This window comes from Melospiza melodia, chromosome 12, assembly GCF_035770615.1.
Source record: "Melospiza melodia melodia isolate bMelMel2 chromosome 12, bMelMel2.pri, whole genome shotgun sequence".
NCBI classification, from domain to species: Eukaryota; Metazoa; Chordata; class Aves; order Passeriformes; family Passerellidae; genus Melospiza; species Melospiza melodia.
In genome coordinates this window covers 6,721,467-6,749,282 of record NC_086205.1, presented here as the reverse complement: position 1 = coordinate 6,749,282, position 27,816 = coordinate 6,721,467, and the positions used below count along the sequence as shown (strand labels likewise).

Genomic DNA, 27,816 nt, shown 5'->3' with positions numbered 1-27,816 from the left:
GGGCAGAGCGGGGCGGCGGCCGGGCCGGAGCGCTGAGGGAGCTCCCGGGATGGCTTTAATTATAGCCCCGTGTGTAACGGATTCTATTATAGCCGTGTGTAACGGATTTAGGGCAGGAGCCAAGATAGCACAACGGCACCAACGCAGAAATCAGTCTTTTAGTGTTTCCAACCGCCAACGGAGCACCCAGATCCTTCCGCCTCCGCCCTTCTTCACAGCACCATAAAAACCAAAGTAGAGAATTGGTTACTTCGTCAAGGGTTTAGGGATAGCTTGTAGAAATAGAGGCTTTCCTCTCTCATGCTGAGGGAATTCTCTGGCAGTGCACAGTTTCGAGTCACTCGGAGGAGGGGACAAGGGTTGGGTTGTTGTGCCTGTATGAGGTGCATAAGGGATGGGATAGAGCAAAGCACAGCGCCCATTCCCGATTCCCTTCTGACAACACTGGTGAAACACCTGGGCACGATGAAGAGCAAGCTTTGCATAGCCCAGAGTACCCACACTGCACATCCAACCCCAACACACAAACTGGCTGAACCCTTTCAAGACTGCAAAATGGAATATATATGCCATTTCTGATCCAAGCTTAAGCAATAAAGAAGAGACAAAAATCATGAGCTGCAGAAATTTGGTTCAATGTCAGTGGATCTTACTGTCTCCTACAGAATAGAATCACAGAATGGTTTGGTAGGAAAGGACCTTCAAGCTTGTTTTGTTCGACCCCCTGCTGTGGGCTGGGACACCTTCTACAGTTTGCTCCTGGCCTCCAACATGACATAATCTACACGGTTTCCACAGCACTGTAATTATTGCCATTCTAAGGTTATAGAACAGCATCATCCTTTTAAGTCCCTAAATAGCAACTCAAGAAAACTAAGGTTACGAAGAATTGGGTGAGAATACCCAGAATAACACATCAAGAGGGAGTTCCTAACTTCTGCAGTTTAAAATAATCCTTCCCTCCCTTCTTCCCCCCACATACCTCACTCTGCTGGTAATGCCTTGGATTGCATCTCAAACCCCTTTGCCAAGATATGAAACACTTCCCAACCCTACAAAAGTCCACTTCATAATCACCACAGAGCTTCTTGTGGAGTCCTTAGGAACCTGGGAGTGTCAGTGCTGTGTTTTATTGCCTTGGCAACATCAAACAAATACTTCACCAGTTGTGCATGCTTTCCTGTTCCTGGAGCACAAGAAATGTGAGGTGATAGCAGCAGTTAAATTCCCACCTTTTCTGGTCTTACCTCTGCTTTTAATTTCAACACACACAAACACACAACTACTGTAACTTTCCTAATATCAGAATTACAATATCATCGTATTAGAATTGTATCTTACAATGGAAGTGGTTTCATTTGAATGAGCAAAATCAAGCTAACATGAAAGACTACCATCCAAAGCTGAAATAAACTTGGTTTGCATGTGTTAAAAACACAAAAACCGTATGATTATGGGCATTCTACTTCTCTAATTATAAAAATCAGGAAATAAGAATTAAATACTATATTTTTAATATAAGTGCTGAAAGAACTCAGTTCTGAATAAAGGCAACATAACAGCACTATAATTGGAAGAGCAAAAGAATATATTCTTAATAGTTCATGACACTGAAGTTTCCTGCTGAGGAGACTAAAAATTAACTGATTTAGCAATTTCTCTTAAATATGAAGGTTAAATGCACAAGTGCATGGGGGATAATCCATATTTAATCTTTAGGACCTGAACTGCATTACTTACCCTCCACAGCACAGGGTGCTGGCTGGTCCCCAACATGCTCTCTTCCTCTCAGGCTCCTTCCAAAGCTTGTTTTCAAGTTTACAGCTTGAAGAGTTTCACTGGCACAAAGGTACACGAACTGCTCACATACAAAACCCTCCAATTCCTTTATTCATGTTTTCAGGATGTATGTGGTACGTACAACTAACATTACACCAGCTACAGCACCTCTTGCAAGAGGTACCTCAACACAAGTATCCCAGAGCACCAACACAGACACAGACACTACAATATCACTTGGAAATGATTTCCCCCCTCCCCCCTTCTTTTTTTTTTTTATTTTTTTTTTATTTAATCTTGACAGCTAGGGCTTCTGAGCTGTTGGAGATTCTTTGTGGCAGATCCCCTATAGTGCAGTGGCACTGGTGTAAGAAGGCTGCTTGAGACACTGGAAGGTCAGAATGAGAACTGAATGGGGTAACTGAAAGAGGTGCCATTTCCACTGCTGGAAGCTTGGCTGCTGTCTGGGTCCATAGCTGTGTGTCAGCCTCCTGGAGTCCCCTGCACAACCTCCTGCCTTACACGCGTCTCCAAACCTGACACATCAGGAGTTAAACAGTGGGACTGGAAAGACTTTAAAAAGGGATGAGCCTGAGAGAAATCTTTGTTCATTATGACAAGATCAAGGACAATCCCTTCAGGTCACCAGGCTTCACGTGTCCATCTGTTCCCTAAACTCATCCTTTTTTTATTCCAATGCTCTGCTTAAAAATAAACCCAAACTACAAAAAGGTTCAGCTCTGTTCTGTACACGTTCTCCATTTCCAAAGTCATTGGTCTGCATTCAAACCTTCTCCTTTCGCTTCAATTTGGACACTTTCTTTACAGTTCCATTCTTGTTTAGAAGCTTCAAAACACGATCCTTGTGATCCAAGACCTTTAGCATGGAGTCTCGAGCCTCATTGATTTGATCCATCACGAGTTTACACCTCTGCATGTTCCCCTGAAAGGAAACACTTGTCATTAACCACAGAATGCCTTCCCATTTCCTTATCTGTGCCCCTTGTAACTGATGACACAGGCAGTGAACCCACATGGGGTTTTTATGACAGCTTTAGCTTTTACTAACTACCCCTGTAACCAAGGGTATGGTTTTGGGTTTTGGCCACAGGACCTACCTGTATCAGTTCATTGATTCGATGCAGGTCATCATCAGTTGCTGCCTTTTTCTTAGGAATGAGTCCCTCCTGCAGGGCAGTCAGTCTCTCATACACATCGTGCTCCAGGTTTGTCTAAAAGACATCAGCCCTTCATGAGAAGGGTCACTGCCAAGCTGGCAAACTTGCCCATGTTACCAAACCTACACAGCAACAGTGACAATCCATTCCCCTCTCAGCTGCTCTTGTCAGTGATTCAGAAGATGGAGCCTCTGACAAAATGTGGCACTATCATTCCTTTTAACATCCTATTTACAGGATTGCTCCTCTTCTGAAGAAACATGGATCCTACCACAACTGCTTCCCCTACTGCTCACAATACTATTCCAGGAATGCAGAGGTTTTGGGGAGTTTGGTGCTAAAATGCAGAGCACCTACCTCACCCCCAACCTGAAACAGAAGCATCCAGGAATGTGGATCAGTGCTGCCTCCTCAGATCAGCCGCACCATCCCAAACAGACGCTTCTTCAGACCTGTGCATCAGCAGGAGGGAGTTGCCAGTTTTGATCATCTGTACAAAATACATCAGCTCTTATGTCTGGATCAAAACCAACACTCCAAGTTTCCAAGCCACTTAATGCCACATTCCTGAGACAGGGGAAAGCATGTCCCACTCCCTTTGGGCACTATACACCAGCTCCTTTAGGGCATCCCAATGTACTGAGTTTGTAAGAATGTCTTCCTGCCTTACACAGCTTTGTGTTCCCCCATGTTCAGGAAGCTCCAAGGCCCATGCACCTACCAGCTGTAGTAGCTGTGCTGCACAGAGATGGACCTTCCAGCCTTGTGCACGACAGGACACACCCTTCTGATTGGCAATCTCCTGCAGCATGGCCTTCTTCTCTTCTGTCACCAGGAAACACGAGAATACAGGACTCAAATTTCAGAAGTTGGCCAGGTCTCTCCTCTCAAACAACAATAACCCAAGTTCTGTTCTCCCTACGACCTAATAATCCATAGCAAATAAGCAGCATTTTCATTCAGACAGGAAAGTGACTTCCCATCTGCCATGTACCTGACTGCTGCTCTGACTAACAGGTTATCTGTACTTTCAGAAAGATCATATCATCATATCATAACCCATTTTTTTCTTATTTAAACAATGTAGTGCTCAATGTTTCAAACACCTGGCACAAACAAGTTAATGGTACATCTTGTACAACTTCTACTATCTCCTAGATGTATTTGCAGAGTTGTCTGCAACCCAGTCTGCTTAGAAATTCTAAAATACTAGCTGAAAAGTCTGGAAGACAGTATGTGATCTCTGATTTCCTTGTATTAGGTAAAAAGGTCTTCTTTAAAAGCCCATTGGTTACTTGACAAGACTAGTTAGACTAAATATGGAATGTCTGTGATTAACAGGCAAGTGTTAGGCGGCCGATGAGAACACTCAGCCGCAGCCTATCACTACAGCACATCCCTTTTATGAGGATACCTTTGGCGAGCACATTTCTATCACTGCACAAAGGCAGATCAGTCAATAACCAGAGCATGTTTTCATGTACAGAAGCAGAGCTGACAGCGCAGCCTCCTTCCCTCGCCGTGCTCCCTGCCCACACTGACCTTTGACGCGGACGTCGCTGTACCTCTGGAAGTGGTGGTACGCGGCTTTCCAGGGGTTGCGGTAGTGCCGCAGCAGCGTGATGGGCGGCCGGGGCCGCACGGGGACGTACCTCACACCCTCCTCATCTGCAAAAGGAGCCACAACTGCATCATCATCAGGAGTGAAAGCAGGCTGGCATCCTCAAGAACGCCAGCAGCAGGTCAGTAAGTGCTGCCTCATACACAATGTGGGTTGAGAAAATTCATTTTCCCTGATATTTTCCCAGCCCCATAAAGTCACTGACATATTTTATGAAAAATCCTTTTGTTAGGATCTTTTCTCCTGAGAAGCTGAGAGGCCTCAGAAATTAAACATAAACAATGATTATCTGCTGCTGTGGAATGCAACAGGTGCATCTTTGATTGGTCTCATGTGGTTGTTTCTAATTAATGGCCAATAACAGTCAGCTGGCTCGGACTCTGGTCAGTCACAAGATTTCCTTTCCTTTCCCTTTCCTTTCCTACCTTCTGACAAAATCCTTTCTTCTATTCTTTTAATATAGCTTTAATATATAGTTTTCTTTTAATATATATAATAAAATATTAAATCAGCTTTCTGAAACATGGAGTCAAGATTCTCATCTCTTCCCTCATCCTGGGACTCCTGTGAACACTACCACACTATACAAAAAGTGGTGAGGAATACATCCTTGGATTCTCTATTACTCATATTTAGGAAGTGGGAATGTGACAGACCACGTTCTATGAGAAACAAACAGAAGAGAAAATACTGAATAACAACAAAGACATCAGAGATGTCATTACCTATATACTCTTTTGGAGGAGACTTTCGCTTCTCTGCCTTCACCAGCAAACTTTTGGCAGTGGATTTCTCATCATCAGTGCTGTTTGTTTCCATCATGTCCCCTTCCTCTGTGGAGATGACATGCTGCTGCTTACGGGGTTTCTTCCTTGGGGAGGCACCAGGTGGCAAATCACTTGGAGGCATGGAAAGGTTGTTGGCCAGCAGTGCCAAAGATGGAGACACAGTACTTGTAGTCAAGGGAGGGACTGCTGAGAGGAAGAAAGAAGAACCCAACCATCAGCAGTGGGAAGATAAGGCACTGTTTGAACACCACCTCCAACAGTGGGTCCTGTTTCAGCACAGTGTGAGGGGTGTGATGTGCACCAACAGCCCAGATATTAAGCCAGCAGTAATTAATAGGACAAGCCTATAAGCTAAAGTCTTTAGTGTCTCATATACATAAACAATGAGAGCAGAGATAATTGTCTATCCCTCAGTTGCTTCATATTTGAAGCTTATGTTCAATGTTACAAAAAGGAGTCATGCTAACATCTCTCTGTGTTACTGTAAAAACCCCTCTGTATGTACACCAGCACAAGTCACTGTCACAGTAAGCAAATCCCTGCTCTCTCATGAGAGGAGAGTCAGATGGAATCAAAGCAGGACTGCAGCACTCTGCTTGCAGGGGTCTGCTTGTACTGCCAAGCCCTCAGCACTGCTCAGCAGGTCACTGCACCAACCAACACACCTGGGCAGCTGGCAGCAGCATGGCAGGTAATCTGAGGGAACACTCCCTGAACTTGGAAGGACAACCAGGCATGACTAAGGCTGCAGCACAACATTTCTGGGATGGGATCTCTTGACAATTTGGCCACAAATGCCAGGAAGAGACAGAAGGGCCCCAAAGAGCTTAATGCTATCTGCCCATGCTCCAGACACAGCTGCAGCAAGGAGCTGCTTTCTCACAAGACAACACACAGCTTCCAGGAGAAGCTAAGCCTGAACTCTGAAACCCATGAATGTGGGATGCATTCCTGTCACTTTGCCACTATACAGTGCCCAGTAATATCTGTAAGGATCTGAATTTACTGACCATGCAATTTGATAGCAACTATGGCCAAGCTGGAAAAGTAAGGCAATAAAATGAACATTTTGAAAAGTTCTAGAGAAAAATATGCATGAATCACATGAGGGCCCTAGGAAATCTTACTGTGGCCATGAATTCCTCACATACAAGAAAGGCCACTGCACCTGAACAGTAGGATTTGTAAACAAACTGAATTCAACTGAGCTCTTCCATAATATGTTTGTACCACTGCTGAGCATGAGCATTTTAGGCAAAGAATTCACACAGACTCTTTGGAGTTGGATCATTTGAATATGAACAAAGCAGCCACAATAAGAAGTGGATTCACGGGAGATTAGGAAAAAGGCAAAAAAGATCTTTATAAAGCATATGGGAACTCTGGTGCTCTGCTACCATGGAAGAGATGTCCTTTCATTTTCAAGATGAAACTGTTGAAAAACCCTCCTAATCCCTCCACTGTCTCAAAACCCAAAAACCCAACGTGATGATTCCCAGGCACGTACCAGATACCGGCCGCATGATGTCCATAGGCTCCATTTCCTCTTTGATTTTGATCTCTGGTACCACAGGGCCCAGCACCGCTGACAGGGCCCCACTCATGGTGGATGGAGGAGCAGGAGCTGCCACGATGGTGGTGGAGGTGGGTGGGGCAGCTGCCACAGCTCCTGGGATGGTGGACAGGGCTGCTGCAGGCTGGGAGGTGGGGCTGGCAGCTGCGATGATGGTGGGGATGGCAGAGGGAGGCTGCTGGGAGCTCGGGGGCACCGTGATGGTGGGCTGCTCACCCCCTTGGTTACACACTGCCTCCATAGACACAGGCACTGGGGTGGCCATGGACACGTGGATTTCAGGCTTTGGCTTGCCCCTGGAGCACAAATGAAAGCAAAGAGAAATGAAGTGTATCTCAGTTGGGAGCACCCAGCACAAAAGGAATGAGCCAAACTGCAGTCAGATTATTCAGTTTTTCCTGCACCCACCTGGTGCAGTAAACTATTTAACAACAGGAGAAGGCTTAATCTCAGTTATATTTCCTCCTCCTCTCCCTTTCCAATCTGCATTGATTACAGTTTAATCTAATCTTTCTACCTGTATTGATTACAGATAGTACTTTTTTCCATTCACTGTGACAAACAAATCTCATTACTAATTCCAGGTAACTTCAAAATAATTGTTAAGGATTAAAACAGTTCTACAATGCAGCCAAGAGGAGCTTTTACCCACAACTGTACTGGCCCCATCCTCTGCAGGAGCTCCCACTGTGGCTTACGGTTATAAAACAACAAATTGTAAAGCCACTGAACTCAAGTGAGGCAGGGCAGAAGTTGCATTTACCTTTCCTCAAAATGAATTTTCAAGTACTATAGAATAAAGTTTTGAGGCCTATCTGCCCTTACACTAGCAGAGGGTTTTTGTTTGTTTCTGTGAAAGCTCATCACCACAGCTTTTAAAGGTAATTTCCTCAGCTTCACAAACAGCAGAACTTGTCAAATCTGTTTGAGTTTGTCACAAATTCAAAATAGATTGTTTCCCAAAAGAAAGAAAATAGCCAAAGAATACAACTGAAATAAATATAATTATGGTGCAGGTGGCTGCTCCCTGAAGTCTTACCCAGCAGGCCTTGGTGACCCAGACGTGCTTCGCATCGTGCTCTCCACACGTGTGCTGGCCACTTCGGGTGGCTGAGGGGGAATTAAACTTTTCCGGACTGCCAGCCTGAAAAGAGACAGACAGATCTAGGATTCTCACCTCCCTGGTGCAAAGACAAACACCCCTGAGAGCAAAGAAATCAGCTCTCTTAAACCAGGACAGGAGTTATGGCTGTGGCGCTGCTCTCTGTCTTCAGTGTAATCAATTCACTACACAAAGAGTCTCATTTTACTTTTCAAATTAGGTATTTTATTTTCTTTTAAAATAAAAGATAAGTTGCTCTGGCCTAGTCTCACCCAATTTAGGGCTTCTCCAAGAATGCCAGCTTTACTTTCATCCCATCAGTGGGAACACTTTGCTGCAACTGCCAGGCTCCAGCAGTGGACAAAGGGGTCTGGCCATGCCACTGCTGCTTCAAGACTGAGCAAATCATCTGCAGCTAAACAGGGCTCACATGGGCATCTGCCTCCTTCAGCTGGACCTGACTGTCAGAGCCTGACTGCAGGACCTCAAAGCCTGAGTGTGGATATAAGGATGATAAGGCTGAAAAAGGTCTTTTAGACACTACTCAGTCTCCCGTGGAACCAAAAGTCAAACTGTTATCCAAAATAATCAACAAATTGAAACAGTCTTTAGTGATCTACCTGACTCTAACTTCTCTTTCAGTTTTACAGCCTACAGCTTCTCTGCCTTAAAAAAGGTTTCCACCCACATAGAAAGTATGCAATTTTAATCTCACAGGACACATTAGTGCCACACATTTTCAGCTGCTAGCTGGGAAGAAATGCATTGTTAATTCTAAAGCTGTCTCTTGCCTCTTTATTAAGGCATTTAAAAATAGACAGGCAACATAAAATATTTTAAGAGTTTAAGTTACTCCCTCCCTTTTTCCTAATCAGATTTCACAGCAGGGTACTAATCCTATCCTTTCCACTCATCCACATATTCTTCCAAGAAAAGCACTGAAGAAAAAGCACCCAATTCTAATTTTAGTAGACTATGAACTCCTTCTTCTTATCACACTAAGCAAGAAAGCCTCAAATCCACTTTGTCTCAAAAAGTCACTTTCAAGACCTAGGAGACAAACTGTCCTTCTCATTTTATTACTGACACTACAGAAAACTATATCCTGCCCCGGGGGAGGAAAATCATTGTTTCACTGACCAGCAGGTTACTTACAACCATTGCTGACTGAATAATCTGCTGGAGTACTGCTTATCTGCACTGAAATGATTCCATGTGGCTGGGTGGGTTGCACAGAAGTGTCACCCACGTGTCACCTCCGTTGCACTCACCCGTCCGTGGCCGGTTTCTTGCGGAGGATGCTGGGCCGTGGCGAGGAGCCCTGGGCTGGAGCACTGGCACTGGCACTCTGGTTGTGGGTTTGCACAACTGTGGTTGCTGCAGACGCAGTGTTGAATGTGCTGCTAATAGGATTGGCTACAATGGTGGCTCCATCTGCCAAGACTACTGCTGGGAAGGATGGACATGGACACGGCAGAGACAAAAACAGAGAGGGGAAAGCAGCAGTTACTTAAGGGAATGTGATGACAAAGCAGGTGTCTGCAGAGCAAATGTTGTCCATTCTCTGAGTCCCTCAGTCTCTTAACTGCAGTGCTTTCAGACTCCTTTGTAGGCAGAGCCTTTGCCACGAGCAATCTGATCACTGAACCTTCTGCTGGGAAGACAGAAACTACTTCCTGCCTAACAACCACTTCTAGAGAAATTATCTTCTCCAGAAGACAAGGAAAATGCAGAAATCACTAGGGAGATCACCAACACAACTGGGTCAACAGAGCAACACTTCTGGTAGAGCCCATGTGGCAACACATGTGAGCTCTAAGTGACATCAGGTGTGTTTGCATTCTGACAGCCTGTCTGGCCAGCTGAGGGATGCAGAGCACGTGGACAGCCAGGAAATCACTGTGCAGTGCCTGCCAGCTATGCAACAGCTCATTCTCTTGGATGTCATCTCCCTTTCCTCCTGTAAGCTCTTGGGGCTTCATCAGACCAATCACTTACAATGAAAGATGGTTTCTGTCACAGCTCAAGAGCAGGTTACCAACAGCAGAAGGTACCTGGCTGTACTCTAATTGCTCCTAGGATCTCATGCACAGCCAGAGAACATCACTCACTTGTAAATTACTTTTGCTACAAGGCCTTACTGAAGGCATTTGTTTAAGCTCAGGCACTACCAGTGTTTTCCACTGAAGTAACCCATCCAAGGCTACCCACAGGCTCCACCTAGCATGCTTTAAAAATAAATCACTTCAGAAACAGCCAACAAGCATTTGCTGGGAGAGTGTCTGCATGGATGTATTCAGTGTCCACCTCTGGACCACAGAGACTGCAACAACATCATGAGTCACAGCCAGATGTGCAGGACTCAAAGCTCAGCTGCTTTGTCTCACTCTGAAGAGAGGACTTGGCTGGTTGCTCTTACCTGAGGTTTTGGTGTCTCCCGGTGGCTGCTGGGCCCCGATGGGCGCTGGCTGCAGCCCCTGGGCGCCCATGGGTGCAGCAGGGTGCAGTCCCTGGGTGCCAATGGGCGCTGGCTGGATGCCCTGGGCACTGATGGGGGCAGGCTGGATGCCCTGGGCACTGATGGGGGCAGGCTGGATGCCCTGGATGTGCCGGGCGTGAGATGCATCCACTGTCATCAGCTGCATGGGGTTCAGGTGCACGGTGGAGGCCACTCCCACACCAGTCTGAGCCGTGATGGCCGAGTTGGGTGCCTGGGCTGAAACTGGAGCAGCACACACACCTCAGCAGCAGGTCACCACCTCAGCTCCCCCTCCCACCTCCTGCTCAAACACAACTTTTCAAAGGCTTTTTTTACTTTGAAAAATTAATTTGCCCGTCTGCTTGTTGCAGTAGTAAATACGAGAGTAGGGAAGATTGTCTGCCAGAGGAATTAATTACTGTTGATTTTAATTCCATTTTTTTTATTTCTAATTGCAGCAAGAGAAAAGAGCAGTTTAACTCTGCTTTTAGGCAGACTCAAATTACAGTCTCAGAATGCTGTGCTCTATTTTTGCCCACTATCGTATTTTACAGTGCTTGTAAGTACCAACACTTGGCATTTTTCCCTCCTTAAAAAATAGATTAAAAGTAATCAGAAACCTAAGTAATTTATTGTGCTCTGAAGCTGACTCAACTCTGAAGCTGAACACAACCTTATCTGGCCTCAGAACAGGCCAGATAGAACAGGGATCCAGTAACAGGCTGGATCCTACAGCTCAAATGAACGCAATTATCTTTCAGTGGCAGAACAATGTTTCCAACAATAGCTCAAGCAGTAGAATAATTTAAATAAATTCACAGCTCCAAACTACTGATTCCACCTTTTTTTTTGTGTATTACAGTTCTCCCATGCAGCACTTTAATATTTTTGGGCCACTTGCAGACCCTGGATCTCCAGATTTCCAGGCTCTGCAGAGCTGCACCAGGATTTCTGCAGCCACACACAGAATGCAAGTGTGAACTTGCCAACAATGGCCTTGATTGCTAACAACGCAGAACAAGCTGGTTTTATCATTGTCACAGGATTTCCATCAAGTTCTTGTGCTGACAAGACACTCTAAAAACAGGCATCAAAAACTGAAACCAGGTCCCTGAAAATGGCTCTGTATAAAGTGTGGCACATTTATTCTCTTAGTCAAAACACTGTTGTTGCAAAACTTTCTATCCAACAAAATCCTTTTAGGATATTAAATAAAACACAACCAGCATTTGGTAAACCGAAATTCTGCACTAATTCTCCTTATCTCAGTGATCTTTTAAAAAGTCTCTTCTGAAATCCTCTGTACCCTCACCCAGCTGTGCTCAGCATAGGTGCACCTTCCTCCTCATACCCTGAATTCTCTAAGTTGCCACCTCCAGCTGCCATAATTAATACCTTCCATGGATTCTTCAAGTCAATTTAACAAGTTAATTATGTAAAATGTCTCTGTCAATAAGCTCCTGATGAAGAATATACATCTGCATTTATACAAATGACCATTAGCCTACCAGCAGCCCAATATCCCTCCAGAACTGGAACCCCTGACTGTGTGCAATTATGTTCTGTCAGGGAAGGTTTAGATTGGATAGTAGGAAAAAATTCTTCACATAAAAGGTTGTTAAGCCTTGACACAGGCTGCTCAGGGAAGTGGTGAAGTCCCTAACCCTGGCAGAATTTAAATATATATATATATATTTATATAAATATATAAAATATATTAATATATATATTATATAAAAAAAATATATTTCCCGCTTGGGAAAATGGTTTCGTGGTGCCTTTAGGAGTGCTGGATTAATAGTTAGATTTGATGATCTTGAAGGTCTTTCTCAACCTAAAGAACCCAATGATTTTACACTTTCCTGTTCAACAAATGGGCTTTGCCTCCTCCCAGTCCTTCTAAATTTCCTCTGTACTGCTCACAGGAATCATGCTGCCAGCAGACACAGATACTCCATGAAAATCCACATCATGCATGTTCTTGCAGTCTGGATAGTGGAAATGATCCCATTATAGAGAACAGCCCTAAACAACCTGATAAGGTAAAAGTGCTCCAAATTTTGTCACAGAATCACATAAGCTTGGGTTGTGCATCAATTTTTTGACTGCAAATTACTGTGACTGTTCAAATACATTAATTGCTCCATTTTTCTAAACAGAACACTAATGCAAGTGTGCAATGCAAATTAATTTCTCCCTTTTTGGTTCAGGTTTCTATCTCAAACTGTACATTCACATGAAAAGATATTAAAAAAGCTTATCAGAACACAGGGAATGAAGATGTATCAAAGAGTTGGCTTGGTTTGGAGGAGCCAAACTGTTTTAATTTGCAGACTCCAAACTTTTACTTATAGACAAGTAAAAGTCTATAAGTAGAGCCTTTGAGATACCAAATACGAAACTCCTAAAAAAACAACAAATCATCAGAGACTTTTTGTGACTAATTGTCAGAGTCAAGCACAATCCTTTTAGTTCCTTCCATCACTAGAGCACATCCATAAGCTCAACAAAGCCCCAAGGCTGCCACCCCCAGCTGGGCTTACCTGGGTACTGGCGGATGGTGGACACGGAGCTGGTGATGGGGGTGTAGGTGTGGGCAGTCAGAGGGTAGGCAGAGGGGGGGTAGGTGGGTAAGAAATACTGGAACTGGACAGGCACCGACTGCCTACAGGCATCAAAGAGAGCAAGTGTTACACAGAGTTCAGCAGGTAACCCTCAGTGCCCTTTAGCACTCCCTGAACCACCAAATCCCATCCTCCCCCTCAGGTTTTGCAGTGTTATTTCCACCACAGCAGAACAGGGCACTCACACCTCACTCACACTCTCTCTCTCTCATGGGTGAAGGTGTTGGTTCTGCTCACCTGTTGTCATTTCTGGTTTCCATGGCCACTGGGTTGGGAGATGCCCTGTGGCTAGACAGAGGTATGAGGTTACTCCTCTCTGCTGTGTAGTCAGACTGGATCCGGGGAGAAGTGTGGGTGATTTGCTGGGGAACCACTTTAGCTGCAAGAAAACAAACATGTCATCAACTGACAGTCAAAGGAAAGGCTAGTGAACACTGCAAAGCAAGATCAATGCAAAATAACCAACTCCACTCCCTTCCCTCTCAACCCAGAACAACCTACCCTATCCACAAATGACTTCCTACCCACAATAGGCCAAAAGAAAAAGAACAAAGCATTTCTCATCAATTTATATCAGAATGGATGGATATTCTAAATACTTATATAAATGATACTTGCTAATAAAGTCACTTCAGTGCTCAGATTAAGTCAATTTTTTTAAGATCAGCCCAAACCATTCTGATGTCAAGAACAAGAACACTGGAAATGAGACCAAGGCAGACAAGTGTCTGTGGACAGAGGCCATGAAAAGGAAGAAAACACCTACAAGAGCTTTACAAGAAACACTGATGTATGAGATACAATTTCACTCCTTGGAAATTTATACTTGGGGAAGAGATTTCAAGATTTCAAAAGAACAAGGAGGTCAGCAGAAAAACAGATGAACAAAAGGAAAGTTATGCAGTTCTGTAGGAAACATCTCAGGCACATTCCACAGGCATCCAGGCAAATAAAGTTCCAACCTTCAGGCCTTTGTGTTTCACATTCAAGTGAACACACTAATCAAATCCAGCTAGGCTACACCTAACACCTCAAGGAGCACATGAAGTAACTTAACAAAATCAGCTATGAAAACCATAGTCTATCACCAAGCAGTTAAAACTTTTAGAGTATCCAATGTGGGTTTTGAAAAGCCAAAAGGCCCGAGTTTGTATAAAAATTCAACAGAGAAAGTAAATGAGCCATTTTATTACTTGCTCCTCCTGGAACATCTATTTCTTCCTGATATTAAAAAAAATTAGAATACTAGACGTGTCAATTGGTTTCTCCCAGCCTGATTTTCTTTCCCTCCTTAATTTGCTAACATGCACAAACACTTCCAGCATGCAGAGAAAAACTGAAGCACGAGTTACACATTTTTCTGAGAACTGAAATCACTCACCAACTGGGATGTTTGAGGTCGTGACAGCTGTAGCATGGGAAGAATGTGAGGGCATTGTCATGGTAACAATGGTGCTTGTAGGCGCTTGGGTGTGAGATACAGAACCTGAATGAAAAAACCAAACTTAACAGGAGATCTTTTTATGGAGCCCTACCATGCCAGTGTATCCATATCCTAAAGAGGGCAAAACCCCCAAACCAGACAAACTCCCTGAAAAACTCAGTAATTTCGCTCCTGAAGCCATGCACCTCCAAATGCAGTCTTTATTTTGAAAAAATATTTGCTCAAAAATGACTGGGTTCTAAATTCAAAGAAAGTCAACAAAAAGCAACAAACCCCATCCCTCATGATGCTCCCACAACAGCCTTATAAATACTCACCAGCTGTGGTCGCTGAAGCAATGGTATTTGTTGCCAAAATAGGTGCCACAGTTGCTGCTGCCACTGGAGTACCAGTACTGAAAATGGTTTTCTATGGAAAAAAAAAAAAATCTTAAATTTAGAAGACTACTACATTTAACATCTATAGTTCGTATAGAATCACCTTGCACTGACCGAACAGAACATTATTTTCTAACTCTTCTCCAAAGTGTAATCTCAGCCTGCAGGCTCTAAGGAAGCCTCAAGCAGCAGCGGGAGGGGCTGTGCTGGCCTACCTGGGCCATGGTGTGGAGCTGTGGTTTCTGGGTGCCGATGGCGGGGTGCGAGGGCAGCGTGATGCGCGTGGCCGTGTCCCGCGGCTGCGCCGGCCGCTGGATGCTGATGGCTGCCGAGGGCGGGTGCTGCTGGATGGACAGCGTGGGGCGGCTGCAGGGCAAGACAAGAACTCACCAAGGGAACCTTCTGGAGACTGAGCGTGGGACATACAACACAGGCACACACATCAAGCCTCAGTGCCCTCCCTGGTGACAGCAGCGCTGCTGTCAATCACGTGGCCAAGCAACATAAGGAATTTGAGCTACACTGTTCTGTCCTCATCTGCTCTGTTCACCCAGCCAGGAGTTATCATAACTCTTATCAGTTAAACTTCCTTTCAGCATTCACATGTCACTTTTCACTGTGTCTTCATAAAAAATATAGGCCAAATACCCACAAGTTCCTGCAACACAAACTCTGCGGTCCACAAATGATTCCTTAAGGTCCTTCCTTTCCCTAACACAGAGCCCTTATAAAGCCCTTTTACCCTTATAAATCTGTATAAGTTCATGCTTATACACATTTTTATTCACAGAACTTCAAGGATTTGCACTGTGCAAAAGCATTACTATTTTCATTTTATATCCTCCCATAAGTAGAGGATTATCAGCTCAGGCTGATTAACATTTCCCCTTGCTGCAATTTCTGTCATATTCAGAGTTTCTGTAGGTTTTACCTAAGAGTTGACTCTGTGGCATGTGCTGCTGTTGTGGTTATAACAGGGGACTGAGCTCTCGTGGCTGAGACAGTTGCCACCACTGCAGGAGGAATAGTGCTTGAAGTTGTCACAGGAGGACGTGACTGTTAAAAAAAAAAAAAAGAAGCATCAAAGAGAGAACATTCAGAAAGGAAATTCTGCAGTTTAGGGAACAACTAGGAATTACTTGATTAAAACTGGTTTCCCTACAGCTCGTCACTAAGTTTTGGCATTCTGAGGCATTTCCAGTCTTCCTGAATTGATTTGCAAGCTCCTAAGCAGAACTGTCCTGGTTTTCAACACACATACAGCACAGGAACCAGGAAGCAACAAAGATAACATTAAAGACCTTGGAGGTCTTTAGGAAAAACCTCAAAGGTCAGTTCCCTTCAAAATGAAAAGAAAGGAAATTCCAGTATACACAAAGTTAGAGGTGATTGGAATCCTAAGTGAAAGCACAGTGGGAAGATGTTTAACCCTCTGTCCTGGGGCTGAACACTAGCACTGCTGCAGGGAGACAAGATCTACCATCTTCTCCTTATACAGGTACAAAACCCAAGATATACAGAAGCATATTATAGTGAGATTTCAAAAATTCTACATCAATTCATATACTGAACAATAAATTAACACCAGCACATTGTACTGGATCTTTCAGTCTTTAAAATTTGAGTGTGTCTGAATGAAATTGTCTTCCCAGTTTCTAAGTACTTTGGAGCCAGATTAAAACCCACCAGGTCTATGAAGGAAATACAGCAAATAGAGCTGGAAGAGAGCTGACAGCAGCTGCACACAAATAATGAGAGGTTATACATTACAGCTGAGTGCCAGGAAGGGTTTGGAGGTCAGTGATGGGCAGAGCTGCCTGGCTGCTACCTGCCTGGATTGGCTGGTGGATGATGTGCTGAACTGCTGGCTGGGCTGCAGCTGCATTTGGCAACTGGGAGGCTGGTCTCAGCACCGTGGTTACTTTAGAACTGGACATCACTGCAGCAGCTGCTGCACCTGGGGAAGAAACCAAGCACGTTAAAATTCAGCTCCATCACAATCACAGACACACCCTGACATCAGCTGGTATTTCAGTTCTAATGCATTTCATATTCAGGGCAGTTCATGATAATGGTGTAAAAATAAGGCTTTCAATAAACATATATAAGGTTTACAAAAGTATGTGTGGAGGGGTAGGTATTACTTTAAATTAATTTGCTTTAGAGGTATTTCATATTCCCCTATAATAGCCTTGTATTGAAATGCCATGTTTTCTTATTCCAAGCTATGGAAATCAGTAGAAATAATTCAGTTTGATTACTGGGCAACGTGTAAATAAGTCATCTGATACCAGCAATGATCTCACTGCAGCTGATGAAGTTCAGAAGAAAAATACACTTGCAAGAGAACAAGGAAACACCACTCCACACAAAACAAAACACACAGCTACACCTCCCCCCAGAAAACCAAGACCAAAACTCCACACTATTTAAACCTGCAACTGATTAATTTGTCTCCTGTCTGATGACTCCTGATCATAATAAATCACAGTAGCAGGCAAACAGCCTTGCAGTCAGATGATGGACTGAGTTATATATTACCTTCTCTACATGTCCTCCATTGAAATTACCTCAAAAGTTAATATTCAAACCCAGAGAAAAAGGGCAGGGAAAAAAAGAAAACGTGTACTGAGAGTGCAAGTCTGTGGCAGCTGTCCCCTCAGAATGAGGTGAACAACACTACTGTAGCTACAGAGAAACCTCCACAGTCCTTCTACCTGCTCTAGCTGAAGATTATGTTTTTGCTCACATCAATTTATTTTTGAGTGAGTCAGCAAATAACATTGAGCATAAAAAGAAATAAAACTGACAAATGGTACTTGGAATTCAGATCAATTTAAAGCTGAGCTGCAAACCCAACCCATAAGACTTTGAAAGCAAAGTTGCAGTCAGAAATCTGCCAGGCTGTACTGAGCACAGGGCTGCATTAAGGGCTGATTTCCTGTTTTACAAGCTGTAGCATCCAAAATGCTGGGAAACAAGAGCCTGTAGGTATCACCAGCATTTAACTCATGGGAAAATGCAAATGCACACAATATGATGTGCTAGCATGCATAACAATGCACGAGTGGTCCTGTGACAGGGGGACACAAGAACGTGGCTCACAACTGCAGGGGTGAGCAATACTTGCTGCCCAGAATGTACATGACATTTTGCAGGGCAGGTGTGTCTCTACCAGTGGATGTTTTTTTTTGATTGTTTTAACAGCAAAGAATTAGAATAACAGATGTGCTGCTATCTGCCAGCATTTTAAACACTGTCACGTGGTTCTGCCCTAAATGGCTGAAAGCAACATAATTCTTAAAAGGCCAGCAGTCACTCCCTCATGGCAGCAGTTTTAACATCTGAGGGAATAGCTGCATTAGCAGTGAGGAGTTTCAGAGGTGTGGGCTGAATGCAGCAGCTGAGAGAGCCTGTGAGCAGGAGGCAGGGACAACAGAGCTGGATCTTTACCTCGGGGCAGATGAGAAGCTCCAATGTGCAGGGGAGGCCCAGGAGCACTGCTCCTGATGATGGACATCTGCACGTTGGTGGCCATGATATGGTGCAGGTTACTGGGATGCCCCTGCAGAGTTCAAGAACAAAAGAAGTCAGCTGTGTTGACAAGAATCAGTGGCCACAGAATCACCATATCTCAGCCTCAGGGACAGAAAAGAGATCCTGGAGGAATACTTGGTGTACCAAGGCTGCATGCATTAAAAGCTGAGTGGAGGAGACAGGATAAAGTTACAGAGCCTGCTGCCACTGGAAGATGTGAACACTTCTCTGTTTCACTGGTGTGTTTTGATGGTTGGTACCTGGTGACAGTCACCCAGCAGCCACCCACAAACAGCCACAGAGTTGTCCCTTCTAGCATTGCTGACATTAAGGCAGAGTTTCATACCACCTCTCCAATAAACTTGAGAGAATGGTAGAAACCTGGCAAATGCTGGAACAAATTCTATTTTTTTTAAATTCTGGACCACCTGGGGATATTCATATAAGATAAATCCATGAAACTGCTGCACATCCTTAGCCAGACTAATTCAAGTCCACCTAAAGGCACTTTACATCAAAACCCTGAGAGGTTTAGTAGTGACTGTTCTGACAAACTATTTTCAAACAGGGCTGGCTCTGCAGTCAAGTTAGAGGAGAAAAAGAATTTCAAATCATGATCTACACAGACTCAAATTTTGTCACTCCTAGTTCAGTAAGAACACAGTGCAAACCCATGCACTGTTCACTGATCTCTTCTGATCTCCTCCCAGGGAAGCTGAAGAACACTGCAGTAATGAATCCCAGCAGTTTCTCCACAGCAGAAATTCTCCAAGTGACACTGACACAGTAGGAGCTTTTTAGGAAAAACCCAGCTTGTGTGTATGGCTCTGCCATCACAGCCTGGCTGTGCTATCCAGTTGGATGATCCCAAAAATCAGCAGCTTTGGAAAGAGATGGTGATAACCAAGCCTGAAGTTTAATGGTCCAGGCAGCACTGAACAGGGAAATCTGCTCTCTTTACACCCCCTCACCTCAGCTGTACTGGTACTGATCTGAGCATGCAGTGAGATGGAACAGAAAAGCCACCAGAAAACCAGACCTGTTGCCCACTGATGGTTGCCACAGGGATTGTTGGAGCCTGTGGGATGCTGCTTTCCATGGTCACAGTCACTTGCCCAGGGACCTTTGTGGGAGCTGAGAGAGTGGAGGGTGGAGCAGGAGCGATGGGCCGGCTGGGCATGGTGGGCTTCAGGGGAGGCTGCAAGAAATGGAAAAACAGAAACATTGGCAACTTCAAATGAGAGCCAAGTGTTGGAGCAGCAATCGTTCTGTGGGGTCAAAGCCTGAGGAGAAAGTTTATGTAAGTATGGCTTAATAGTTGGAGAGGAAAGATATTGAAGATTTGGTTATTCCAAACAAAGAAAGGGTATATTTTGTCCTGGAAATATGCAGGTTCTGGTATGGGCCATCAGTGGAATCTGTCAGGGCTATGGTACTGCCCTACAGGCACTGGATATTATCAGTTAACATTATATCCCGCAGAGAAAATGGAAACTTGGTTGAAATCATGGCTGAAATACTAGCAAGTCCTCAATGTATCATCTGGAACAGCCAAACCCACAAGGCACTGCACAGCTAGCAGAACATGCAAGGAAAGCTTTAGAATCAAAAGCAGGGAAGGTTTTGGTGTCATTTACTTTTTTTCAAAACCTACTCATACAGACTGTATTGATGAATCCTCTCATTACCTTCATAAGTCCATCTGAAAAAGAAAGTGGCACGGCTGGAGTCAAATGTGCTGGTGGTGCTGTCACTGTCACTGGGGCCCCAGACTGGACAGGGTGGTGCTGGGTCAGCATCTGGACCTGTGGGTATGGCCGGACCACCACGGGCTCCTGCTTCTCCTCCCGGGGCTGGATGGAGCCACTGGGGCCCATGTGCTCCCTGGGAGCGACTTCTGCCTCACGACTGGATTCCTCACTCACTGGGGAAAAACAGGGAAAAAGGTCAGAATTGGTACAAAGCCTGCTTTGGTCACCCACTAGGTCAGAGATGAGATGTTGGAAATGTCTAAATTAAAGTCAGTTTTATAATTAGACATATTTCAGGGATGGAAAAACTGGGAATTCTGGCACTGCTTCTGTCTGTTCCCCTCAGAGCTGATGGGTTGGGCAATGCTGGGGAACCTGGGGTCAACTCTGAGAAGTCCAACTAAACACCTCCTTTAAACACAGATTAATTAAGTTTTCTTTCAAGTGAAAAATATTTAATTATCTAAGTAACTGCTATTAAGTCCCAGATCAAGCAGCATGAAAAACTGCACATTTAATGCAATATGTGTGTGAATATCGAGCAGAAGAAAGGTATAAAACCTGAAAATGAAGCTGCTCCCCCAGTCACTTCTGGAAACCTGTCAGCGCGGCACGGACAGCAGGAGCTGGGATCACAGTTCCCGCCCCATTTATTTCCAGTTCCATGAGATGCTGAGCGGGACGGGCACCTGCGCGCAGACACCGGGCACAAGGCACATCCCGGTTCTGCGGCGCTGTCCCGGTGCTCTCCGCACGCGGACCCGCGGCAGCTCCCGGCCCGGCCCGGGCCCGCCTCGCTCCTCCCGCCGAGGCGAGCGGCAGAGCGCCGTGGGCGGGGCGGGGTTCCCGGGATCGCTCCCCGCCCCCGTTGCCGACAGCCGCGGGGCCGGGATGGCGCTTACCTGTGGCGGCGGGGGCGATAATCCCGGCCGAGCCGCTGGTGGGGATGGGCGGCGGCGCTGGTCCCAGCGGGGCGGGAGGCGCGCCCGAACGGGGGAACTGCTGCGAGCTCATGTCACCTGCGGGAGGGCAGCGCGGCCGTTATGTCGCGACACGCCCGGCCCGGCCCCGCCGTCCCGACCTCCCTCCGTCCCTCCCGCTCTCCGGGCGCGGCCCCGCGGCCCCACCCACCCCGGCGCGCCCGCGCGGGCGGGTTCGCGCGGCGCCCGGCCAATGGCGGCGGGGCGGCACCGGCCAATCAGCGCCCGCCCTGCGCTCCCCGCCCCGCCGCGCCGGGCCGCAGGGCCCGGATGTGCCCGGCAGCTCGACGGCCCCGCCGCCTCGGGCCGGGCCGCACCGCGCCGCTCTGCCCTGCTGCCGCCCCTTCGCGACGCCCCCTCCGCGGTGCTTCTGCCGGCTGGAGGCTCGCTGCCCCCTGCCGCCGTCGCGATGTGAAGCGGCGGCCGCCGTCCCCTACCCGCAGCCCCTCCTCGGAGCCAGCCCCGGCCCGCAGATGTAGGCGATGCCGTGCGCCGGCCGCGGCAGTACCTGTGCCCGGGGCGGTGCCGTGCGCCGGTCCCTGAGGCCGGTCGCCCCGCGTCGCCGCCGCTGCCGAGCGCCGCTTCCGCCGCTGTAGCTGCCCGCACCCGATTGGCCCCGGCCGGCCCCGCCTACCCTGAGTTGCCGCGTCTCATTGGCTGCCGAGCCCGCCCCGCGGGGCCGCCGGGAGCTGTAGTCCGCAATGGGGGTGTGGCGGGCACAGATCTCGCGAGGCGCGGGAGGGGCGGCGCTGTGCCCGAGCGCGCCATTGGCCGCGCGCCGCGAGGTCTCCGAGGAGACGCGGGGTGGGCGGGACAGGCCACGGTCACCACGAGGCCCCGCCTGCCCCTACGGACCCGCCACTGCCCGCCACCGCCCCCTCGGATCCGCCACCGCCCCCTCGGACCCGCCACTGCCCCGCCAACGCCCCCTCGGACCCGCTACGGCCGCACCCCGAGCTCCGCACCCCGTTGTTGCTCTACATGTCCGGCCAAACCACTCCCCCCCCACACACACTCCCCCTCAGAGTCCCCAGCACCCAGTCTGGGAAGTGACAAGAGGACGCGGCGGGAAGGCGTTGGGCGTCGCTGGGGAGGGCACGGAGGGAGTCAGCACACCAAAAACATCCTAAACCCGCCATAATTTGGGCAGTCCCCCAAAAGTCCCTGGGGAGGCCGCCCAAAGTGTTCCCACGAGTCCTGGGAAGGGGACACAAGGACATGGCGGGGCTCTGGCGCTTAGCATCCCAAATCCCCTAAAATTCGGGGGTGTCCCCGAAGCACCCTGGGGATTCCCCGAAATCCCCAACCCTCATTCTGGAAAAGGACAACGGGATACGGGCGGGGCACCCCACCCTCCCCTGTCACTGGGATGGAGGGGGAAAAGTTAGTAATAATAAAAAAAAAAAAAAATAATAATAAACAACCCCACAAACCTCGGAGACGACACACATCACAGCCCTGAGAGACCACAGTGCAGGGCTGCCTCACGTTTGCTTACAAACACATCAGAACACCACCATTCTTCATGATATTCTCATGTTTTGAGGCTCACAGATGAACTCACCAGACACCTGCCAGTTTCAGAGATTTAATAATATTTTGAAACGAAACCAGGAGGAAAAACGTTAAAATTTCAGGATCACGTGTAAGTAATCCTTAGGTCTGCCTTAGTGTCTGTTGTGAACAGGAACACAAACAGTGTATTTGTGTAACACGAGCAGCAGTTTGTCGCGGCGGGTGTCACTCTCTAGGACCCGCACCAGCCAGCCTGTCCGGCGGTTCAGCTCCCTCCTGAGACATTCCCTTTCTCTGTGCCTGGCTGGATTTACAGCTTCCTTCTGCCTTTCCACGTGTCTCCGGAGCCCCCAGAGCCGCTGCTGCACCTCTCGGCGGGGCCCCGGTGCCCACGGAAGGCTCAGAGGGCGCGGCGGGGCAGCGGGGCACGGAGCACACCCAGAGCCGAGCGGAGCCCGGCACGGACAGGGCAGTTCTGATGGAGAACGTGTAAAGGGTGCAGAGAAGATAAATGAAGAACGGCTGTTTTTAACCTGCCGTATGCTGCTTTCACTTCCCCTCCCGTCTCTACACTGTAAATAAATCAGCAGTTGTTTGCACAGGGTCTCCTTCCAGCAGCACAGGCTGGGGACTGCTCACGGGCCAGTTAATATCACAAAAACCACACAGGTTCCGCCTTTGCTTCGGGTGCTACCTACTCAAACCGAGACCGCACGGCAGCGCGGACACAGCCGCTGCTGTGGGCACGGCCCTGCTCCGGGCTGGGGTCGCGGGCGGCCCCGGCCTCTGCCCCGGCCCCGTCAGTGCCCTGGACTCGGGCTGCGGGCGGCCCCGGCCTGTGCCCCGGCCCCGTCACTGCCCTGGACTCGGGCTGCGGGCGGCCCCGGCCTGTGCCCCGGCCCCGTCACTGCCCTGGACTCGGGCTGCGGGCGGCCCCGGCCTGTGCCCCGGCCCCGTCACTGCCCTGGACTCGGGCTACGGGCAGCCCCGGCCTCTGCCCCGGCCCCGTCACTGCGCGGCGCCGCCGGCCCGGAGCGGAAGCGGAAGCGGCGCGGGCGGCGGGAGCCGGGCGGGCGCGCGGCCGCTCGCAGGTGCGGTACCGCGGGCACCGGCGGGGCCCTGAGGGAGAGGCGGCGGTGGCGGGGCGGGCCCGCGGCGGGCGGCGGCAGCGGCGGCCTGGGGGGCAGCGGGCGGTCAGGGCGGGTCCTGCGGAGGGACCGACACCGGCGGGGTCCCTCAAGCGGCCTCCGCGCCCCGCGGGGGTCGGTCGGTCGGTCAGCGGTACTGGGGAGCGGCGGAGGCTGCGCTCGGGTTTAATGCCCTGCACCATTAACACCCTGGCGGGCCGGGTTTAATGCGTGTTTTGAGCCCTGGTTGCTCAGCGCTTCAGTGGCTGATTTGTAGTCGCGGTTAAATCGCCGTGGTTTGGTGTCAGTGGGAGCCCTTTACGGGACGTGCTCCCCCGGTGCGATCGGTGCCCGCTGATATCGGGGATCTCTGCCGTGCACCGGCTCGGTCCCGGAGCCCCAGAGCCGTGCCTGCTGCAGGGCTTACCCCTCGCTCCCGCTTCCCTTTGCCCTTCACCCGCCGGGCACCAGACTGACCCCGCAGGACATGGCACTGATGTCAATGTGGGCTGCGTTACTCCTTCCCCCAAGGCTGGATGTGCAAGCTGCACATTGGAAGAAAAATAAGGAGGAAAAATATTTACACTGCTTTGCGTTGTTGTAATTCAGATGGGGTTTTGCTTTGTTACCTGGCTCAGAGCTGGATCTCCTTGTGTCACTTTTGTTCATTGCCTTGCCTCTTTCCTCTTTTTCCATGGTGTATTTTTTCTTGAGATATCGGCCATTCCTTTGTTTTATGGCTGTTATTATTGAGGGCTTGTAGATATTTCTAATCTGCAGATTTTCAGTTGGCTAATCTGTGTCAGGTGACAAATGTGTAATTTGGTTTTTTTCCTGTTTCATGCAGAAAAAGGCTTTTAATTCAGTTTTTCCCAGAGCAGGAAGGCTGGCACAAGAGAGCAGCATAGGAGCTTTAGCCATGAGAGTGCTGTTGGGTATATTCATTTACCTATTCCAAACTCCAGTGTGTGATTTTCAGAGAATAAGAAGGACCCATCTCTGGGAGGAGCTGTGAACTGTGGTTTTTCCTTGCACTTGGCCAGTGTTTCACTCCACAAATATTGGCTGAGCTTCCCCCTCTGCACACAGGGAGTGATGGCTGTGCCCATTCTGTGATGCCATCTGTCTGCTTCCCAGGTGTGGCATAAAGCAAATGTCGTGTGCTCTTTGGAGATCACAGCAGGAATTTCTGGTTTTATTCCCAGAGAAAGAACAATGCCTGAGTTATTGTTGGGAAACATTTGTCTGGAGGGGTGTAAAATTTTAAAGAGAGGAGGATTTGGTTCATTTATTTATGTATATATACAGGTAGCTTAGAGCTACAGATTTATAACCCTATTCTTTATATTGAGATGGTAATAAAAAAGAGACAGAAGTTAGATCCTGGCAGCTTGTTGGGTGTGTATATATGTAGAATTGCAGCAGGATGTTTTTTCAGGTGCAGGGGGGACATGGAAAATGAGTTATCCAGGGAAAAAAAGATAAAGAAATGAAAGAGTACTTGAGTGCATATTGGGGGTGTAGTAAATATAAATATACTATAGTCAGAGAGGGGCAAAAAAAGCTTAAACTTTTGGAGACTGTAATGAAAAGCCAACAGAAGAATTCAGGTCTTCCATAGGCTTAAGAGTTGTGGGCAAGGAAATTCCCCTTGGCTTTATTTTGGGGTATAATACAAGGCCAGAGAATACAAAGTCTTGAAAATACACAAAGTGAAGGACAATAAAGAAATGGGATAATATGGTTTTTTTGGTCACTTCTTGCAGTAGGTTGTATCATTTGAGTCTGTTTGTGTGATTTCACTCATTTTTCAGCTTTTAAATTTGGTGGTGCTTAGTGCAGCCAGGAAATACTTGTTTCTTCATTCCCCAAAAAACCTAAAGGGCTGACTGGGGTTCCTCACCCTTGCCTGGATTAGTCCACAGCTGCTGGATCTGTGCTGACACAAAGTGTGATTTTACTTCCCATAAAATCAACAGTGGGTTGTTTTCCTCCCCAGTCTGAAATGTGTGCAGTTTGCAATACCTCTTAAAACAAGAAGTATGTGGTGTTGGTGTCCTGGAACAGAAGCAAGCTTATTTGAAAGCAGAAACACAGAGGAAACTGGAATTGATTTAGGTTTAATTGCATCTCAGGAGTGAATTTGTAAATTCCTTGCCTCTCTTCAAGTTTGTGAGTTTGTAAGCCCAGGTGAGAGGATGATCATCTCATTAATGTATTGCATTAAGTGCAGTTTTAAAAGTCTTAACATACCTCTCAATATATTTGAGATCCTGTATTTATAAGAAGAGGCAATGCAAAACTTATTATTTTCCTTCATCATTTTCAGTGTCCTGTAAAATGGGAATACTTATTGCAGTTCTTGGAGTCTGCTTCAGCTCTTCACTTGTACAAGCAGATTCTAAGGCTGTGACAACATCTCTGACTACAAAGTGGTCTTCAACTCCTTTGCTCCTTGAAACAAGGTAGGTGCTTTGTGACTTTTTTCATTGTCAAATCAGAATATGCTTAGAGGATAAAGTAAAGTTCTCTTTGTTATGTGGCACTTTGGTTTCTGGTCACTACCAACAGTAATAACATGAGAATGTGATCCCTGCTGTGCATGGGGAGATGGGAGGAGGATTTTAGAGGAGACAGTAATTTTTCTGTGTGATAAATTCTTTCATTTTGCATTAGAACAAACATGAATAACCATAAACAATTACATAGTTGGTATTTTTTGCCTTATGAAGTTTTACTCAAAGCATTAGATAGAGAGTTCAGCATGGTCTTGTAAGATTCTGCAGCTGAATGTCTTTTACTTCAGTGTTGTAGCTTTTGATACACATCTGCTGCTTGTGTCTATTTAGCTTGGTAAAACTTGAGTTTTACTTTGTTCATTGAGTTTTGCATTGATTAAAGTCAATTCCTTTGTTAAAGATCGTGCAAGTTACCCTGGGAACATTTCTTCTATGGCGTTAAAGACTTTATTTTTAAGATGTTGTGTAAAAAGAAAGCAAAATGCTGTCTCTTTTGAAATCCCTCATTGTTTAATTTTGTCATGTTTTAGTTTAGAGATGTCAGTAGGCCTTTTAGAATTTCAAGTTAATGTGTGCTTAATTTTGTATCACTTAAGGGTATTGCCAAATGTGGATTTTTGTCTGTTTTACTGCAGATTGTTTCACATGAAAATAGTTGAGCATTGCTGGGTTTCATTCACATGAGCATGGCTCTCATTCAGAGGACACGTGTCTCCTAGTGAAGTTACTTTTCTGTAACCTTCTCTGGAGAAGCTGAAGCCTGAAAGTTCCTTGAGTAGTAAAATGCAAAGCACAGGTTTTAATGCCAGGATTTAGATACCCTGAGACACTGCTGGGGAAATACTCAACCTAAGAGAGTGTAGAGCAGTAAGCAGATAATCAAAATAACATGCCAAAGACTTGATCCATTGTAGCCAGAGGCTTTGGGTAGGGCAGGATGGTTCACCTGGGATGAACTGCAGCATGATGCAGCACTGCAGTGTAAAAGAAATCCCTCCTGCTGGTCACTGCACTTAGCCCAGCCCTGCAGTTTGTACCCAGGTGTTCCAGCAGCACTTACCCTTGGATTGGAGCACACAGTTACTGTGGCACTGAGCAGGCTCCAAACCTGCTGTTGTAGCATCCTTGAGCATAGCAAGTATGTTACAAGTGTGGATGTGATACAGTGTTTGTGCTTAGCAATGTTCAGAGGATGAATTTCATTATCTGGCCTTGTATACCTGCCCATTTATGTGCTTCAGATATGGGAATTATAACACGGTTTGAAGCTGTGGCTTCTCCTTTTACTTCTTCAAGAACAAGCCAACAGAAAACCTCCATCAAAGCCTACCAAAGCTCATAATTACAATTTGCCTCATGTACAATGTGTGTTTCTCATAAAAGAGAGATTCCAAAGAAATGCATTAGGGAGGAGAGCTGCCA

At 47.0% G+C, this 27,816-nt stretch overlaps 2 protein-coding genes across 9 annotated transcripts in view; one reads left to right on the top strand and one right to left on the bottom strand.

The window, feature by feature from the left end:
- Positions 1-1,867: 1,867 nt before the first annotated feature.
- Positions 1,868-21,806, bottom strand: SAP130 (Sin3A associated protein 130). Of its 5 annotated transcripts, none has more exons than XM_063166535.1 (21): positions 21,742-21,806; positions 21,156-21,272; positions 20,191-20,426; positions 19,542-19,700; positions 18,419-18,530; positions 16,798-16,922; positions 15,897-16,021; positions 15,181-15,331; positions 14,906-14,996; positions 14,526-14,630; positions 13,382-13,523; positions 13,064-13,185; positions 10,461-10,763; positions 9,313-9,490; positions 7,979-8,083; positions 6,874-7,235; positions 5,304-5,549; positions 4,500-4,625; positions 3,679-3,782; positions 2,898-3,011; positions 1,868-2,722 (listed from the first exon to the last, which is right to left on the bottom strand). In XM_063166535.1, exons 2-21 carry the CDS (start codon positions 21,265-21,267, stop codon positions 2,564-2,566), a joined length of 3,177 nt encoding a protein of 1,058 aa, XP_063022605.1. In that variant the 5' UTR covers positions 21,268-21,272; positions 21,742-21,806; the 3' UTR covers positions 1,868-2,563. The 5 variants fall into 5 exon arrangements, with proteins under 5 accessions (XP_063022605.1, XP_063022606.1, XP_063022602.1 ...); XM_063166536.1 differs by having other exon boundaries at positions 9,313-9,487; positions 21,742-21,805; XM_063166532.1 differs by having other exon boundaries at positions 5,304-5,552; positions 21,742-21,804.
- Positions 21,807-23,783: 1,977 nt separating this feature from the next.
- Positions 23,784-27,816, top strand: part of UGGT1 (UDP-glucose glycoprotein glucosyltransferase 1) — a 40,552-nt gene continuing 36,519 nt past the window's right edge. For 3 of the 4 annotated variants that reach the window (XR_010029144.1, XM_063166531.1, XM_063166529.1), the window contains exons 1-2: positions 26,044-26,065; positions 26,205-26,340. Coding sequence is in view for 3 of the 4 variants with exons in the window: in XM_063166531.1 (XP_063022601.1) it covers positions 26,216-26,340 (125 nt within the window). In the remaining variant the exon portion in view is untranslated. Of the gene's footprint in view, positions 23,840-26,043; positions 26,066-26,204; positions 26,341-27,816 lie in introns of those variants that run through there. The other variant, XM_063166530.1, reaches the window with a different exon arrangement.

Bases quoted from the DNA above. Each gene is read 5' to 3' on its own strand.
- SAP130 (XM_063166532.1), bottom strand. From the start codon at position 21,267: ATGAGCTCGCAGCAGTTCCCCCGTTCGGGCGCGCCTCCCGCCCCGCTG. The intron at 16,022-16,797 runs GCAGGTAGCAGC...TTTTTTTAACAG, and splicing joins TCATCCACCAGCCAATCCAG to TCACGTCCTCCTGTGACAAC. The intron at 9,491-10,460 runs GTAAGAGCAACC...CATCCTTCCCAG, and splicing joins GGGAGACACCAAAACCTCAG to CAGTAGTCTTGGCAGATGGA.